Here is a 19,860-nt window from a genome sequence, read left to right on the forward strand (position 1 = left end):
TTTTGTTGATCCTATTTCTGTATGCATTCTTGTAATATTGCACTTATATAAATAATGAAAAAGTATTACTGCATGTATTTTGTGTAGAGCTGTGCAATATGACTATATATATATATATATATATATATATATATATATATATATATATATATATATATATATATATATATATATATATATATAATATTGCACAGCTCTATCATATAGTGTTATTTTATTATTTGTGCAGACATCATTGCATTATATCTGTTGCACACACCATACCTGCACAGGACACACCTGCTATTTATTGTGCATTTATAATACAATTCAGTAGTGATGGATTCAAGTCGGTTGATAATTCTCTGCAGATTAGATAGGGTATGCTTTGATAGCTATAAAGAGACTCAAAATTAAATAACAATATGTGGGTGAGGTGAAATAGAAGGGTGTGTGTCTGTGTGTTTTTCTACAAGCTCAAACAGGTGCAGGTTTTGAAGGATGTGTGAAAGAAACACATCATGTTCCCACTGGACAAACCGGGAAATCCTGGAACATTACCTTGTGCAAACCTCTAAGGAAATGAAGCCTGTTCTGTGGGTTGTGTAGGTAGGAAATTAGTAGTAAATAGTACCTTATCTTGTCACTTTATTTAGTAGTATTATTTACATAGTAGTGTTTTTGAATGAGTTTTCATTTGCATATTTTTATTGCTTTAATATTTTTTAAATTCAGTTATTTGTTGTACTTCAACTTGAACATTCATTCATTCATTCATTCATTTTCTTTCGGCTTCGTCCCTTTATTCATCAGGGGCTGCTACAGCAGAATGAACTTATCCATCATATGTTTTACACAGCGGATGCCCCTGAGCCACCGTGTCACCTAACTTGAACATATTTAATTTCATTTAGTTGCCAATGCCAGGATGGTGTCTCAGTAGTTAGCACTGTCACCGTAAAGCAAGACGGTCACTGGTTCGAGTCCCGGCCGGGCCGGTTGGCGTTTCTGTGTGAAGTTTGCATGTTCTCCCAGTGTTGGTGTGGGTTACCTCCGGGTGCCCTGGTCCCCCCCCAACCCCCACCCCCAGTCCGAACACATGCACTTTAGGTGATTTAGGTGAACTAAATTGGCCGTAGTGTATGAGTGTGTGTGAATGTGAGAGTGTTTGGGTGTTTCCCAGTACTGGGTTGCGACTGGAAGGACATCTGCTGTGTAAAACATATGCTGGAAAAGTTGGCAGTACATTCCGCTGTGGCTACCCCTGATAAATAAGTGACTAAGCCGAAAAGAAAATGAATGAACAATGCAATGTTTATAATTTGTATGTTTTTTAAGATAGTTTTGCTACAATAAAGTTACAATTTTGTGGGAAAGCAATGTAAATTATTTTGTTTTTTGCAATTCTCAAAATATTTCTTGCAATTTTGAGTTTAGAGCTCACAGTTCTGGAATTTAAATCTTAAAATTACACTTGTAATGCTTATAGTTTTACATCTCGCAATTATTCTTTATTATTATAATTATTTTACTTTCGATTTTTGAAGTTCTATTAACAAGCAGAAAAACAACAAACAATAACCAACATAAGACACAAATTAGACCTAAAATGTAAAAAAAAAAAAATAAAATTTTTTTTTTTCTTGTGATTCTGTCAATTTCTCTGAGGGTAGACAGTTTATATCTCAAAATCTGAATCTTGAGGCTAAAGTCTTGTTCTCAAATTTTTCACAATTCTGAGTTTTAATCTCTAAGCAATTATGACATTTTTTCATGAATTGTGACTTTACTTTTTTACAGTTCTCACTTTATCTCTGTGACAACTGTACTTTTCCTCAGCTTTGCAACATTTCAACTTGATGTTGCAAAAATTCTCAGAATTGCGAAACATAACTGCTCTCAGAAATAATAAAACAATGTCCAAACAGTAAAACTCAAAAGTCAGAATTGTGTCAAAAGCTGAAGCAAAACAAGCTTTCATATGCATTCAATTTTTTACATTTAGTCATTTAGCACAGTGTTTCTCAAACACGTTCCTGGAGGACCACCAGCACTGCATGTTTTGTATGTCTTTTTTGTCTGTTGGGCTGCATCTGAAATCTCATACTTCCATACTATATAGTAAGCTGAAAACAGTATGCGAGCCGAGTAGTATGTCCAATTTAATGGAATTTGAAAAACAGTATGCGAGAAGTACTCGGATGATCCACTACTTCCGGCGAGATTCTGAAGTGTGCATACCAACTGATGAGGGTAGTTTATTGTTGTGATAATGACAAAATGGTGGATACAATACATCCGAATTCCATTCACATTCATAATGTAAATTCATATTTAACAGTCGAGTAGTAAATTCTAATTCAAATGCAGTACCTACTGAGTAGTATGTGATTTCGGACGCAGCCTTGGTCTTTCAGTCTCTGCTAATGAGTTGATAATTTGAATCAGGTACGTTTGGTTAAGGAGACATGGAAAATGTGCAGAGCTGGTGGTCCTCCAGGAATGTGGTTGAGAAACACTGAGACTGCATATATATAGTATAAATGCGGACGTACTACATCCACCATTTTGTCATTGTCATGTGACCTACCCTCGTGAGTTGCTTCGCTTCACTCCCATTCATGAATCCTCACCCGGGGCATCATGGCATAGCATAATGTCCATCAGATGCACACTTCGGAATCTCGCAGGAAGTAGTAGGTCATCCTGGAACTTCTCGCATACTGATTTTCAAATTGTATGAATTCCGACACACTATTCGGCTTGCATACTAATTCTAGCATACTATATAGTATGGAAGTATGCGGTTTCGGATGCAGCCTGATTTAGCAGACACTAATCTCTGAAGCAACTTGGAATGGAGGAGGCATTCAGCGATTCAACAAGAAGAGGCAATACACCCAACAAGTGCTAATTATACAAAGCAACTGTTTCTGCTCAGAGAATTAAGTGCTTGAGTAAAGATGGTGGAGTGTTTTTTTATAGAGAGAGAAGAGTAGGTTGGTGGCTCAGTGGTTAGCACTGTTGCCTCACAGCAAGAAGGTCGCTGGTTCAATCCCCAGCTGGGTGAGTTGGCGTTTCTATGTGGAGTTTGCATGTTCTCCCAGTGTTGGCGTGGGTTTCCTCCACGGTCCAAACACATGCGCTATAGGTGAATTGAATAAGCTAAATTAGCTGTAGTGTACGTATGTGAATGCGAGAGTGTATAGGTGTTTCCCAGTACTGGGTTGTGGCTGGAAGGGTATCCGCTGCTTAAAAACATATGCTGGATAAGTTGGCGACCCCTGATAAATAATGGGACTAAGCCGAAGATAAATGAACGAATAAATGAGAAGAGTGTATCTACAGGTGGTTTATCAAGCCCACTCACCTGTGTGGGGCACACTTCACAAAAGCACAATGTTGTTGTTTAATTTTTATGCTCAAATACACTGAAAAGCTGTTGTTGATCAGTAGAATGATTGTACAGCAGATGTCTAATGCTCCTCAACTATAAAACAGCTGCTCCCTGATAACAGTCTATAAAAAATTCAAGAGTTCAGCTGCATTAACCCAGACCTTATTGCGTGCAAATCCTGGCATTCAGACATTTCTGGCTGCAGTTTGTGGGGGAAAAATGCTACAAGCTCAAACAATCGTCCGTTTCAGACACTTAAGTTCAACTCAGAGGAACGGCCGGGGTTTAGTGTTGCCGCTGCAGTGTTTTGCTGATATTTGTACAAACAGCAGCTGATACGGCTGGATCTTCACTGCGGTGTAGAGGGTGGGAAGAAAGAGTCCTCTGACATAAGGTCGTGTCCTCAGCGGCCTGTAAAAGAGAGACACAGGGAGAGATTATGGTCTGACCCCGGACCCCGCATCAATCATCCCCTCCCCCTGCACACTGCGCTCGCTTTCTTCTCTCGCTCATTTGAAATGAATGAAGCTCTTTGCATTTGGTGCTGGTGATGCTACACATGCAGATAAAAGCATCTGCAAAATATCAAACCAAAAGCTTCTTTTATAAGATGTACACTTAAAAATATCTTTGCTCTAGTTATTTAAAATGAGCTGAATCAACACAATTCTTGAGGGTTTTTTGGTAAAACGTAGCTTTAACTAAAGTTTTATGTTCAGTCCACTTAAATTTGTAAAAACAATTAAGTTAACTTAATCGATTTGTGTTGGGACAGCATGAAGGAATTGTGTGTAACCCAGGGTTTTTACAGTGTAAGTGATATCCAGTGATCCCTCATTATTTACGGGAGTTACGTTCTAATAATAACCCGCAATAGATGAAATCTGCGAAATAGTCTGCTTTATTTTTTACAATTATTATTGAAGTTCTTTGAAGTTGAAGTCAGAATTATTAGCCCCCCTGAATTATTAGCCCCCCTGAATTATTAGCCCCCTGTTTTTCTGAAAAGAAAATGAATGAATGAAATTGCATATATGTGTTTTTTTGTGTCCATTTTGGTGTTTAAATTAATTAGAAGATAAAATAACTTATAATAAAATAATAATTTATATTCATAAGTTTTGCAGTTCATTTCACTTTGGTAACCCCTGGTGAATAAAGGGATTAAAGGAAAATGAATGGACGAGTATTTGTAAGAGAGAAAAGCAACAAACAGTAAGCAACAGGACAGCATTAAAGACTTAAATTATGTGAACGCTTAAAATGAATGAGTATATTTGTGTCAGATGATGCTGCTGAAGATCACCTTGTGGAAAAAAAAGCCATTGCGAAATATCAAACTAGTTTTTCAAGCACAAGTTGATTTGTGAAGTTTAGTTATAAACTAATTTCGAGAGGATCACGTGCTTATGATTGCTAGCGGCTGGATCCGCATTATCCAATTCTCAATGCACCAATCAGACGACTCCTAATCTACTACAAATACCCTGGGTTACGTACCACCGCTATCTTTGTTTTGAAGAATCCCCCCATCCACCCCTACTTCTCCTTCTTCCTAGATGGGTGACACGGTGGCCCAGTGCTTAGCACTGTTGCCTCACAGCAAGAATGTCTCTGGTTCTAGGCTTTACCAAACCAGCAGACATTTCTGTGCGGAGTTTGCATTTTCTCCCCGTGCTCACGTGGGTTTCCCCCAGGTTCCCCGGTTTCCTCCCACCGTCCAAAAAACATGCAACATAAGTTAATTGTCTAATCCAAACCGGCACCATAGACATACTCCTAGTAAATGATTATCTCTTAAGAGCAATCACTGGCTGTTCATTGATTATTACAGCGGGGGAGTTCTCGAGATCTACCTGAGCTCAAACTTCCCTCTCGCCTTGCAATGGGAGGGAACCCCGGGCTCGAGGATCTTATCAGCTCAGGGCTCTCTCCCGGGACAGCATGCCAAACAAGCTTATAATTAATCATCAGCTAAGTGTGAACTCTTGAATTTTTAAAAAGACATTTATTAGATAAGTTTTGAAAAAATAGTTTTAAAGGGGTAGTTCACCCAAAAATGAAAATTCAATCCTCATATACCTGTTCAAAGTAAGTTTTAAGTTTTTTCCTTCTTCTGTTGAACACAAAAGAAAATATTTTGAAAATGTTGCCATAAACTTCCTCAGTTTTTCCTACTATGGAGGTCAATGGTTGCAGGTTTTCAGCTTTCTTCAAAAATGTTTTGTGTCCAACAGAAAAAAGGAAAACAAGAAACCACTTGAGTGTGAGTAACTATTGAGTACATTACTTTTTTCTTCGCTTTTGTGAAACATTTGTGCATACAGGCAGCAACATTATGAGAATCACTGTTCACATGCATCCATGAAAAATGAATAAAAGGCATTGTTGTGCATGCCGAGGCAGTATTTTATTGGTCACTCAGTATAGACACTCTGTGCACTCGTGCAAGCATGATGGCAGTGTTTCCACAACACATTTTTGTAGTTTAAACTGAGATAATAACGGCATTGTTTTCAAAAACTGTGAAACGAGTTTTACAGGCCCCCATAAGGTAACGGTGTTGTGTAAATAAACAGCTCAAACGCTTTTGTTTTCAGAAGTTCATGGTTCTGTAGTTTACACAATGACATGTAAGAAGTGTGATTGTATTACATTTTAATTGTAGTATAAATTCAAATATGTGCATTTGTTTAGGCACATATTGTCATGTAAACGAACAGTGTTATCAGTGTCCACATTTTAAATTTTTTAAATATTATTTTACATTTTAAACTAAATTTTTTATTGTAAAATAATGTTGTTAATCGTCTACTTAATGGTTAAAAACTCAAGTTAAAGATTGACATCTGTTTAAAAGCGCATTTAATTTTAGTCTCTTAATTTAATTTATTTCAATCAAAAATATCATTCATTCATTTTATTTTCGGCTTAGTCCCTTTAATAATCAGGGGTTGCCACAGCGGAATGAACCGCCAACTTATCCAGCATATGTTTTAGGCAGTGGATACCCTTCCAGCTGCAACCCATCATTAGGAAATCACCCATACACTCTCATTCACACACATATACTGACAATTTAGCTAACCCAATTCATCTGCACCACATGTCTTTGGACTGTGGAGGAAACCGGAGCATCCGGAGGAAACCCACGCAAATGCGGGGAGAACATGCAAACTCCACACAGAAATGCCAACTGACCCAGCCGAGGCTCGAACCAGCGACCTACTTGCTGTGATGCGAGTGGGTCTTCCCACTCCGCAACCATGTCGCTCCTCAAAAAAATCTTAACAAATTATTATTTTTTATATTATTTTACATCTCAAAATAATTTTAAATAGTAAAATATTGCTATTAATTGAGTCATTAAAAATTTAAAATGTTAAAAAATGATGCCTTTAAAACATTTTGAGCTTTTAGTCACTTATATTAAATTTTTTTCAATCAAAAAAGATCTCTACAGATTATTTTTTGAAGTATTTAAGTCTAGACAGGCATAAAAAAACAAGAAAAAAAGCATTGTTTTATTTCCTCTGTAGATGTTATCAACATCTCAAAAGGACATTGTTTAGATTGCAGAACTTTTTTGTGGTCAAAAATTCAGTCTTGGCACCAAATTCAGCTTTCAGTCATCACAAACAAATCTCACAAACACGCTGACCTTTTGTTGGGTGTGTGCGGGATGTTTTGTGTTTCTTAAAGGAGTCTTGAGTTATTGGATGACTGCATGGAGATTGTATGATCGCATCTGAGTTTTTGTAGTCATCACTAGATGTATTATTATGATAATTATTATTAATTTTTATTATCTCATTTCTTTTGCATTCATCCTTGTACGTATCTTTTACCGCTGCATATTTCATGTCTGTAAAGTGCCTTGAGATGCTACTTTTAAAGGCTCTATATAAAAATAATGTTCATTATTATGTATATTATCCTGGTGAAAATGCATCGATAATATAGATAAAGTTGAAGTCAAAATTATTAGCCCCCCAGAATTATTCGCCCTCCTGTTTATTTTTTACCCCATTTCTGTTTAAAGAAGAAAATATTTTTTTCAACACATTTCTAAACATAATAGTTTTAATAACTCATTTATAATAACTGGTTTATTTTATCTTTGCCGTGAGGACAGTAAATAATATTTGACTAGATATTTATTCAAGACACTTCTATACAGCTTAAAGTGACATTTACTTTTTTTTAACTTTTTTTAAATTTTATTTAGAGAAAAGAAAGAAAAAAGAAAGAAAAAAAGACAAGAGGGGGGAAAATAGAAATAAAAAACAAAGAACAAAGCGGCTGTCATAAGGGTTACAAAATCAAGTCATAATACATTTGACATACATTATCACAAATAGTTTACAATGACATATTCAGACCATTTTTGCCAGTACTTGTTACACTTTTTTGAATCAAATCTTAGATTAAAAGTCAGTCTCTCCATACAGTGTATTCCCTTTACAATTCCTACAATTCCTTTACAAAGGATCAGCCTGAAACCATTTTTGAGTTATGGCTTTTCTGCTACTTACCAAAAGGATTTGAATTAAGTATTCATCAATAGTTGGAATAATTTTTGGTATTTTCCCAAGGAATAATGTAATAAATGAGTAGTTCAATTCTTCTCCAGTTACTTTTTTATTTAAGTCGCTATTTCATACCAGAAGGTCTGTATTTTTGGGCAAGCCCAACGTGAAAATGGTTAGCCATTGAGGTTACGCATTGTCTCCAACAAGAGCCCAAACTTTCAGCACCTGTACCTGATGCAGACAGTTTAGGAGTTATGAAGAACCTCATCAGATTTTTCCATCCAAACTCTCTCCAAGCTCTCGAGTTTGTGGCTTTTGCATGTGTGACACACATATCTGTCCAGTCTTCCTCTGTTATTTGTTGGTTTGACTCTTTCTCCCATTTTTGTTTTATGTAATTTGATGAATAAGTCTTACTGTTTTGTATGCATTCATATAATTTAGAGACCAGTTTTAGCTTAAAGTGACATTTAAAAGCTTAACTAGGTTAATTAGGTTAACTAGGCAGGTTACACTGTAAAAAATTAATCCGTAAAATTTACGGTAAAAACCGGGCAGCTGTGGTTAACAGTATTTTACTGTTGAAAATACTGTACAAACCGTAAAATTAATGTCTCATTTTTACAGTAAACTACCGTATTTCATTATTTTACAGACGTAATATGTCTGTATTTTTAGTTACCAACGTCATCTACACATCTTTTGTGACACAGATAGACACAGATAGACATGTTAACACAGCCATATGCAGGTGGTGATGAGAAAGATTCATAATGAACCAATGCCCATCACAAACAACTGTTCCCACAAGCAGAAAAGTGAATCAGTGTATAGAAGGTGCTCAGTGTCATTCACACAGCTACTAAACACCAGTATGGTAACACGTATAAAATTAAAGTCATGAAATAAACATTGTTTATCAACATTAGATGAAACATAAATCTCTAATGTACATCACTGATGGGGAAACAACTAAAAAGATCCATATTAATGTCAACAAAAAGAATAAAAAGTGACGTGCCATGCAGGGAATTCTGGGAAAGTCAATTTACAGTTATTCACTGTATATATTCAGGGAAACATACTGTTAACCAGGTTACGGATTTTTACTGTAGCATTTTATGGATTTTACCATTGAAATCACAACCATTTTTACAGTGTAGGGTAATTAGGCAAGTTATTGTATAAAGATGGTTTGTTCTGTAGACAGTCGGAAAAAAAAATTTGCTTAAAGGGGCTAATAATTTTTACCTTAAAATGGTTAATAAAAATTAAAAACTGCTTTTATTCTAGCCGAAATAAAACAAATGAGACTTTCTCCAGAAGAAAAAACATTATCAGACTTACTGTGAAAATTTCTTTGCTCTGATAAACATCATTTGGGAAATATTTAAAAAGAAAAACAAATTCAAAGGGGGGCTAATAATTCTGACTTCAACTGTATATTTGGATAAATGTGCAATTTTAACATCGTTTGAATTAAATTCTAATTCGGTCTTGGCACCAAAATCAGCTTGGATGTTTTGTGTTTCTTAAAGTAGTGTTGAGCGATTGGATGATTGCATGAGGTTGTATGATTGCATTGTTTTGATTGTATTTTTAAATTATCATCATTTAAAATGTACTTTTTTAGGGTAGCTTATATTTGATTTAGATTCATTTATTATTATTATTATTATTATTATTATTATTATTATTTTGTGTTTTTAATAATTTTTATTATTGCATTTTTTTTCATTCATCTTTGTATATATCCTTTACTGCTGCACATTTTATAAGTGTAAAGTGCCTTGAGATGCCACTTTTAAAGGCGCTATATAAAAATAAAGTTTAATATTATGGTGAAAATGCATTGATAAAATAGATGTACTTAGAGAAAAGAATGTAGACTTTTAACATCAATAATTGATTAATTTTTCAAATGAAATGCATATGGAAATTCTAATTCAGTCTTGGCACCAAAATCAGCTTTTAATCATGCACTCGTCCAAACATGCTGGCCTTTTGTGGGTGTATGCGGGATGTTTTGTGTTTCTTAAAGTAGTGTTGAGTGATTGGATGATTGCATGGTGAAAATGCATTGATAATATAGATATAATTAGATAAACGAATGTAAATTTTTGTCTTGGCTCCAAAATCAGCTTTGATGTTTTGTGTTTCTTACAGTAGTGTTGAGTGATTGTATTTTTAAATCATGACTTAAAACTTACTTTTTAAGGTAGCTTTTACTTGATTAAGATTTATTATCATTATTATTTTATGTGTTTTTAATTATTTTAGGCAAGGCAAGTTTATTTATATAGCACCTTTCAAACACAATGGTATTTGAAAGTGCTTTACATAAACAAGAATAAAAGAAACAAGTATAAGAAAATAAAAACAACTAAAAAAAAAATAAATTTAAATAAAAATGATTAAAAACAGATTAAAATGTGTTAAAAACATTTCATTCTTGCATATTTTTTTGCATTCGTCCCTGTATGTATCCTTTACTGCTACACATTTTATTTGCCTGTAAAGTGCCTTGAGATGCTACTTTTAAAGGCGCTATATAAAAATAAAGTTTATTATTATTATTATTATTGTAAAAATCCCTTGATATATTAAGATATTTTAGATAAAAGAAGAATGTAAAATCTTAACATCATTTTTTTTTTTTTAATGAAATGCATATGCAAAGTCTAATTAAGTCTTTGCACTAAAATCAGCTTTTATTCATGCATGCATTCTTCCAAATCTCACATACATGTTGGACTTTTAGGGATGTTTTGTGTTTCTTAAAGTAGTGTTGAATTATTGTATGATCACATGGTGATTGTATGATTGCATCTGAGTATTTTTAAATCATCACTTAAAACTTACTTTTTTAGGGTAGCTTTTATTTGATTTAATTGTATTATTATTATTATTTAATATGTTTTTTTTAATTATTTTTATTATTGCATATTTTTTTGCATTCGTCCCTGTATGTATCCTTTACTGCTGCAGATTTTATATGCCTGTAAAGTTCCTTGAGATGCTACTTTAAAGGTGCTATATAAATATAAAGTTTACAGTATTATTATTATGATGAAGATGCACTGATAATATAGATATTCTTAGATAAATGAAAGTAAAATTTTAACATCATTCATTGATTTGTTGAAATGAAATACATATGGAAGATCAAATTCAGTCTTGGCACCAAAATCAGCCTTTAATCATGCACTCGTCCAAATCTCACTGGACTTTTATGGATGTTTTGTGTTTCTTAAAGTAGTGTTGAGTGATTGTGTGATTCCATGGTAAATATATACTGATAATATAGATATACTTAGGCCTGGTATGATAATTATTTTTGTTGTATGATATATCGTACCAAAATATATTGCGATAAACAATATCATCGTTATTTTAAGGCCATTTTATGTCCCTCATTATATAATGCCAGAATGACAATATAATATTATCACAATGCAAGTACACTCTCTCAATGAACACTTCATGTTTGATTTCATTTAATTATAGTCATTTTAACAGTTTAATAATCAGGCATTGGAATCAGAATGTGAAAACGCATATACTAAATTAATAATAAATGTTAACAGAAAAGTGCAAGGTAAAAAGTAACGGAGGCTGTGATATCTGCTAGCAGATCTATTTTCAGTCATCAGACACCCACATGAAAATATACTATAGTAATTTATAGTCAATACCAGTGGTGTAGTCGGGGCTATACGCACGTATACTCAGTATGCCTACTTTTTTCCACTAGCTGTTTGGGTATTTCGACTTCTGAGGATCAATAATTTCGTATACCCTCGGTATACTCACTTGTTTTGCTGATTAGACTTCCCTAATAATGTGTATTCGCATCCCCTTTAACTGTACTCCAAATGTTTTTTTAACTCTTCATTTGCAATTGGTGCATTTTTGTTTACATTCCCCGCCCCCTGACCACCACAGCAGCTGTGAGAACATTTTGTGAGTTTTTCAAAGTCAACTGAATGATGCCTCGCTGAAACGTTCAGGTAAAATTATAAAACAGCATGGGCGGGTTGGGTGGGTAATAGTACACCACCTTTTTTTTTTAGGACTACACCACTGGTCAATACTATAGTGTTTTAACCATACTGACACTGACACCTCCAATAGAGATAGAGATGTTGCAGGTGTTAACCCACACGGAATCTGCGCGTACAGAATTCTGCAGATTTTCAGCCCATCACTGATTCTGTTTATTTACTTGTTTAAATGCGTGTAAATTTATATTCATTCATTTTTAAAATTAATTTCAGTCATATTATTGACTAATATGAAAATATTTATATGATTTATTCACAATACAGTTTGTAAAGTAACATTTTCTGTCTTTTAGTAGAGATATTGTATGGGAGACTTGCTTTATTTACCAAATAAAGTGGATCTAATTAGATTTGCACTGTAAAAATTAAATAAAAGTCAAAAATGTAGTACTTTTTATTTCATATATTAAGGTTTTAGTTGTGATACTCATATCTGCATAAATCCGCAGATTTTTTACACAACAATTTTTGCGCAGAAATAGCAAAAAATGTGCGCAGATTCCGTCTGGCCCTAGCTAAAGTGTTACTATAATAGTTTTTTTTAATGTATGGGCGATTTATATTGCATCACCAAAAATGATTCATGAGTTCATGTCCATGTGTTGTGCGATAAGTCTATATATTGATTATTGTGACAGGCCTAGATATATCATGTATAAGTACTTGTATAACCTGTCTTATGTGTATAGTTAAGAATCTTATAGTGTATGTTAGCAATGGATAGGTTTTTTAAATAGCTCTTATGTCCGGTGTTGTGTTGGAATTTATGATTCATTTATGTAGCACTGTTGTCCTGCGAGACACGATATTTCATTCCTCTGTATGTCCACACACAGAATGACAATATAGCTTGACTTGATACTCAGATCAAAAATGTAAAATCTTGACATCATCCATTGATTAGTTTTTTAAATCAAATGCATATGCAAAATCTAAACAAATTCTATTATCATTTTTTTGGCATTGACTTCACACATTCCCTTGACATCCTCTGTTTATTCTATTCTATTTGATTGAATCTCCTTCATTCCCCATCTCTCTCTCTCTCTCTCTCTCTCTCTGCCCCCCTGCTGTGTGTCAGTCATCTCATAGCTCCTCCCCCATCCACCCTCCCCAGGCCTGCACTGATGACATCACAAACAGCAGTTATAAATCAGCCAGTAGGATCGCAGCAGAAGCTCTGTGGTGCTGTCTTACCTCTCTCTCTCTCTTTCTTTTGCTTCCCTCCATCTGCTCTCGCTCTCATTCTCTGCTGCGCTTCAGCTCAAACATGGCAGACGTTTTTATCGGCACGTGGAACTTGAAGGAGAGCAAGAATTTCGATGAGTACATGAAAGGAATCGGTGAGTGTCATGTGAATCTGTGTGTGTGTGTTTTATAGCTTTACACAGGGTGTGCCTTTTGATGCAAGTGAGCACATGTCATTGTGTGTGAGTGTTATGGTGTGCAAGTGTAAGCTGAGATGCATTTATTGTGTGTGTGTGAGAGAGAGAGAGAGAGAAAGAGAGATAGAGAGATGAAGTGCATGTGGTGCAGGGAGGGTCACACACACACACACACACACACACACACACATACACACACATGCAGACTATCACATGTGCTTTAACACAACCACATTCATTCCTTCACCATGTGTGACTATGAACAAGTGCTGTTCTAGTGTATAAACTACAATGGTTTCTATATTTAATCGTGTGTGTGTGTGTGTGTGTGTGTGTGTGTGTGTGTGTGTGTTTAAGCAAGAGCATGAAACAAAAAATGTGAATGGTTGCTCAACTCCTCAGTAAATATGTCCTTGTCTTGAATTTTTTCGTTTGTCTTTGATTTGTTACTCAAGTCGTATGGAAATGTAAACCGGTCAGGCGTTTCTTGAGAAGCTGTGTGACATTTTGAGGGTTTTTAAAGTCGTGTTGAGTGAGTTGTGGGTTGATAGAGGAAGACGAGGTGGGGAAAATCAATTAGTGTGCATCTATATGAAGGGAAGCCGAGGGAGGAGGGAGACGAAGTGACTGACACACAAAGTGGGGGATTTTTTTTTCTTCTTTCCTTTTGACTAATCTGTTTCAAAACCACCACTCCTAAAGTGAACGACAATGAACCCCGATTTTCTGCTTTCCATCTGTTGTCAAAAGAAGAAGAAAGCAACAAAGATCTGGTCTGTCTGCATTTGCTCACATACTTGTACACAGTATTTGCTGAACAGATTGATAGCAGTTGCTGCGTTCTCCCAAAGCCATTTACATGCTGATGTGACCATTCTGCCCGTTCCAGAGCTTGACTATTTGTTTGTGGTGACGTGTTCATAGATGACTAACCACTGAATATATATGCAGTCTTTGTTTAATTATTATTGTTCTGCCCTTAAGCTATGCAGATATTCTACATCATTAGCATTTTATGATAATAAGGCTCTTTTGATCCTTTAACTTTTTTACTTTTTTAAATGAAATCTAAATGTAAAAAATGATAATCGTTAACATTTTAACACTTAATATTTAAATATTTAATGTTAAGTGTTAAATAATAAAACATTTTATAGCCAAACATTAAGGATAGATATCTCTTTATAAAATGTTTTAAAATATACTTTGCTTCTTCAGCATATACATTTTAAAAGTTATTTAAAGCTTCAAATATTTTGTAAAGACAAAGTAAGATTTGCATAATGTGTTTTGAGGCGTTAAAACGAAACTGTTTTCAATTAAAAAATGGAAAAGAAGCTGAGTCTGGATTTGAACTCTAGACGCTGGAATGGTAGTTGCGCGACATGTTGGTGCAATGTTGACTATCAGCACTGACAAATTCGTAAAAAGTTATACATTTTTAATCATTTTCCCTTGAGACTCTCTTTTAGACATGTGCAAGTACCTGACTAACAAAAACACAAGGGTTAATAACAGGACTTTTATGTTTCTTTACAAAAAGTGACATCGCCACCTACTGGCCTGGAATGCACAATACAGAATTTAAGAAACTCTATTTATTGAACGCAAGTGAATAGCATTCATTATATAGAAAAATGTCCAATTTCTACTTTTTTCTTTTAAACCCTTCTTATGAACATTTAACCCCCCCTCCCAACCCCACTCCACCCACACAAACACTAAGCCAGTCTTTGTGTAAAACATATAACAGATGACGAAGTAAATAAATAAAATAGATGAGTAAATAAAATAAACCGTTACATTAAGAATAATGTGCTAGCTACTTAGTGGTTATTGTGATTTTATTTATTTATTTATTTATTAATTAATTAATTAATTTATTTATTTATTTATTTATTTATTTATTTATTTATTTATTTATTTATTTATTTATATATTTATTTATTTATTTATTTATTTATTTATTTATTATTATTTTTAGTTTTGCTGAATTGGATCAGTGAGTCCAATTTAAGGCATGACAAAACCGGAGTATAAATGCAAAAGTGAGGGTGGTCACACTTTTTTTTTTGATGGTCCGTTTGTTGAATTTCAGTTACATTACATCTACATGCCAACTAATTCTCATTCTCAATTCTCAAGTAGACTGTTATGTTTGGGTTGGGGTTAGTGTAAGCTGACATGTACTTGCAAAGTTACTTATAGTCAGTTAAATGTGTGTTGAAGGAGCTAATACTCAAATGCACCATCAAAATAAAGTGTTATCATGAGGCTAATTTTGACCATAAGATGATTTCTTAAATAAACACTTCAAGAGGTGTTAAATCATCAAAGTAATTTAGTAGTGGCCTCCAATTTTCAGAAGACCTAACATGCATGACAGCTTCTAATTTTTGTAGATCTTTATGAGCAGATTTTTTGTAGCGTGTAAAACTTCATCACAATCTCTAAAAGTATATCTAGTTCATGATTGAATCCATGTGAATTTCCAGCCTGATCTCTTGAGGAAACTTAACTGTTTTACGTTTTTGTCAGTTCAGTGGCTAATTCATACACTGTAAAACCCAACAGTCAACTTTATCAAATACAGTGAGTGTAGGAATTAATTCTACTCATTTGAAAAGAGTTTTGAACTCAGTGTTGAAGGTAATGAGTTAATTAAATACCTCATTACTTCAACTTAAGTGGAGTAAGTTCACAGTACTCGTATAGATTAGTTTTAAACTCAAATGGTTTGTAACAATTGGTTTCCTTAAGCGGCTTGAGTTGCCTTAACTTATTGAGTTTTACAGTGTTACAGGGTTTTACAGTTTACAGTACTCAGTTGGTTTGAGTTCTCTTCATTTATTGGGTTTTACTCTGCTCAAATTGCTTTGTTTACTCAAATGGAGTAAGTTCACAGTACTCATTACGATTAGTTTTTGTTACGAATTGCTGCGAGATCGTCTTGGAATTTCTCTGGAAGTGCATAATCCAAAATGGCTTTATAATATTTCTAGTATTGCATGTACCTTCATGCCTTGATTAAAAATGTGTGTTATGTTTGTTTTATCAGGTGTTGGCTTTGCCACGCGTCAAGTTGCCAATATGACCAAACCCACAACCATCATCTCCAAGGAGGGCGACGTTTTCACACTTAAAACCGTCAGCACTTTCAAATCCACAGAAATCAATTTCAAACTTGGAGAGGAGTTCGACGAGACCACTGCAGATGACCGAAAAGTCAAGGTAACACACACACAGCACACACTGGTTCCATTTCCAGTCACTTAACAACTGGCACATTGTGAACTGAAATGAATAACACAATAGTGTCTTGTTGGTGTCCCACAAGCCTCTGTCTAAACCCCATTGAGAGATTGACCTGTGCCATGACATTCAGCCGATCAATCATTAATGAAGACATAGAAACGCCACTCCTGCATGTTTTCCAAAGTAACCACTGTTTGTCTTCTGTTGTTTGTGTTCAGTCTATTATAACTTTAGATGGAGGGAAGTTGTTGCATGTTCAGAAATGGGACGGTAAAGAGACGACCCTGCTCCGAGAAGTCAGTGACAATAACCTCACTCTGGTCAGTATTTTGTGTACATTCAGTAATGCATGTCTATTCTATTGCATTCATTAAGAACTGCTGCAATACAGTGCATCCATTGGGTTCTGAAAGTAAAAACTCTATTAGTTTTCTCCAAAGGGCTATTGGTAAACTGATAAACCTTTAAAGAGTGATCTTTAGTGAGATCTGGGGCCCGTTTCAGTAAGGAGGTTCAAGCAACTCTGAGTTTAAACTTGAACAGCTGATCTGAGTTTGGTCAATCAACTTTGAGTAGACTAAAGCCATGGTCACACTGGGCTTTTCCTCCCATAGACTTCCATTCATACGCATACGAATGCGTCAGACCGGAAACGCAAGGTCATGCGTCAAGTTTCGCAGGTTGCTGCAGTGCAAAGTTCAAGCTTGGTAAACTCTGAACTGTGAAACCGCATCACTTGACTACGTAAGACCAATCGAGGATCAAAACATGACCTCTCTGGACAGAAATTAAAAACATTGAGCAATCGCTCACTTTATTAATGTCTAATCATCTTGTTTAATCCCGCCCCTTTTCCCAGTGCCGTACGACAGAATTTCGCACAAACTCTGGTGTGACCGCAGCTTAATTCAGAGTTAAGCGTGCACACGCAACTATAAAAAGGCATTATCAATGGATATTACAAGTCACCATGGCAACATCTGAAAAAAACATATCAGATTTTTATTTCTCCAGCTGAACTTATAAGTTATAGCAAATATGACCATATATTTAAAAAACAAAACAAAGCAACACCACTGCATTGGCGAAACACAGGCAGTTAGCATGGAAAAACATAGCTGCTAAAGTTAATGCGAATTACATTTTAAAATACTTAAAGTATTTAAATATTTAAGTATAATAAAAAATAAGTAATGTGTTATGTGATGTGTGACGTTTATAGGCTTTCCACTTGAAAAAGTGGGGAATTTTGAAGTTATTTCAGAGGTAATTGCATTAAATTACATAAAATAGGCTACTGCATAGTTTCTACAACAGATTTGACAAAACAGGAATGCTAAAATAGAGTTTTTAATCATTTAAAAGTGCACGTGCGTGTCTGCCTTTTTTATAATTTATCATTTTAATTCTTCTTATCATTTTTTAACACACCTATAGTTATGCGGTAGTGCAGACTCGGTCCTCTTTCTTGACACAGAAATAGCAACTCTTGCGGCATGACATCACTTTGTTGCAGAGATGCTATTGGTTAAATGCCGGCAAAGTAGAACACGGAAGCAGCTTGAAGCGTGATTTTTTTTGTCTATGGTCTGGCGGTATTTTAAAGTTGATGACAACAACATTATTGAGATGTGTAAATTTAGGATTGCCTGTCGGGTATTTTAAGTTGAGCTGCTGTTTGTTTTTATATTAGATTTGTTTTATATTTACTGTTGTTCAAGCTACCTCACAGAAGTGCTCTGTTTGTTAATCGTTGTTGAATGTTAAAATAAGGTGAAGTAAATAAAACATAAGGGACATCCTGGATCTGTGTCTTCGCTCTTGTAAGCAATGATTGACTAAGGCTAAGGAGAGAAATATCATTTAGTCTTTAAAAAGGGGGAAGAGACCGACAGAAACTCAAGAGTTTAGAAAATAAAAATGGCTCTTGACCAGGTTAGGTAAAAGTTACCTCTCTTTCAGAAACAGGCTTTACTCACCCTACTTTCTCGAGTTTGACAAACCTGCCATTTTGAAACGGGAAAACCCAGAATTTCTCTCATTTCAGGATTAACAGTTTTTACTTAACCTCCTTTCTGAAACGGGGCCCTAATTGAATTTGGTGAACTCGTCTATTTATATTGCTTTCAATAGTAAAACTCATGTGGAGAAAATGACTACATTACCCATGATGCTACAAACATTCCACCAATAAGAAAGGTGCAGGGAGCAAACTCCGCCACTCAGTGCTCCGCCCACTCATGATATGAAGCACCTAAAATGACAGTCAGATCTAGCGATGCCTTTAAGAAGAGTGTCAATATTTGTGTATTGTTACTGATAGCATGAAAGGTATCATTTCTGTGGATACAATCAACAATTTAAATGGTTTTATATTTGATTGTGACTCGCTATGCTTAGCCTCATAACCTTGTAATTTGGCGTTTTGCCTTTATTTTAATATACTTGACCTCAAATCAACATTTATAATACTGTGATTCTCCTTTTTGCTTGCATACATGAGTTATAAATCTTTAAAATAAACTTTCTATGAGAAAAATGAATGAGAAAATACTTCCAGAACCAGCAATGCTGAAAAATGAACTTGCACTAATGCACTGTATAGCTAAATGACTTCTGCTGGCCATTTAGTGATTACTTTCAGCAATATTTATGGGTGTTTGACTGCTGAATGACCATATATCAACACACAAACCTCTCTCTTTTATTAACAGACGTTGACACTTGGCGACGTCGTCTCCACACGACACTACGTAAAAGCAGAATAAAGGGAAAGCTGAGCCTCAATCCGTCCTCATCAATGGTTATGTACATGTCCAATGGTTTTTCTGTGGTGTTCATGCTGTCCTTTGCACCATTTCCCAAACACTGAATAAATTCCAACTTCCAAACCTCCAGATTTCTGTATATGATCTTGTATTTCTGGGTGTATGACATGCCCGGCGGTCAGTGTTATTATAAATACGCATTTGGTCTACAATAAATATGACTTTTGCTCCAAATTCACCTTGTGCAATTTATTGTGTCAATATTTCCATCAAGCGCTCCAGCTCTGGACCGTGTGTGTGTGTGTGTGTTTATTATTATTTTTAAAGCCCCAAGCGTGACCTGCTGTAATATTTCCGTGAGGTCTTTCTAATTTAAGCATGTTCCAGTGTCTGCTGGGTGACGTTTATGAGGTCTAAATCGAGCTCATGGTCTTGTGCGCGTGTGTTTCTGGGTGAAGGGCCATACGGAGGTTGCACGGT

General features: G+C 35.0%; 1 protein-coding gene across 1 annotated transcript; it reads left to right on the top strand.

The window, feature by feature from the left end:
* The first annotated feature begins 13,138 nt into the window (after positions 1–13,138).
* Positions 13,139–19,614, top strand: fabp3 (fatty acid binding protein 3, muscle and heart). Its single transcript, XM_056479856.1, has 4 exons — positions 13,139–13,315; positions 16,416–16,588; positions 16,831–16,932; positions 19,327–19,614. The coding sequence occupies exons 1-4, from the start codon at positions 13,243–13,245 to the stop codon at positions 19,378–19,380; spliced, it is 402 nt and encodes a 133-aa protein (XP_056335831.1). The 5' UTR covers positions 13,139–13,242; the 3' UTR covers positions 19,381–19,614.
* The last annotated feature ends 246 nt before the right edge of the window (positions 19,615–19,860 follow it).

This window comes from Danio aesculapii, chromosome 19 (assembly GCF_903798145.1).
Source record: "Danio aesculapii chromosome 19, fDanAes4.1, whole genome shotgun sequence".
Classification (NCBI taxonomy): domain Eukaryota; kingdom Metazoa; phylum Chordata; class Actinopteri; order Cypriniformes; family Danionidae; genus Danio; species Danio aesculapii.

Coding starts and splice junctions, on each gene's coding strand:
- fabp3 (XM_056479856.1), top strand. CDS start 13,243: ATGGCAGACGTTTTTATCGGCACGTGGAACTTGAAGGAGAGCAAGAAT. Junction 13,316..16,415: donor TGAGTACATGAAAGGAATCG/GTGAGTGTCATG, acceptor TTGTTTTATCAG/GTGTTGGCTTTGCCACGCGT. Junction 16,589..16,830: donor CAGATGACCGAAAAGTCAAG/GTAACACACACA, acceptor GTTTGTGTTCAG/TCTATTATAACTTTAGATGG.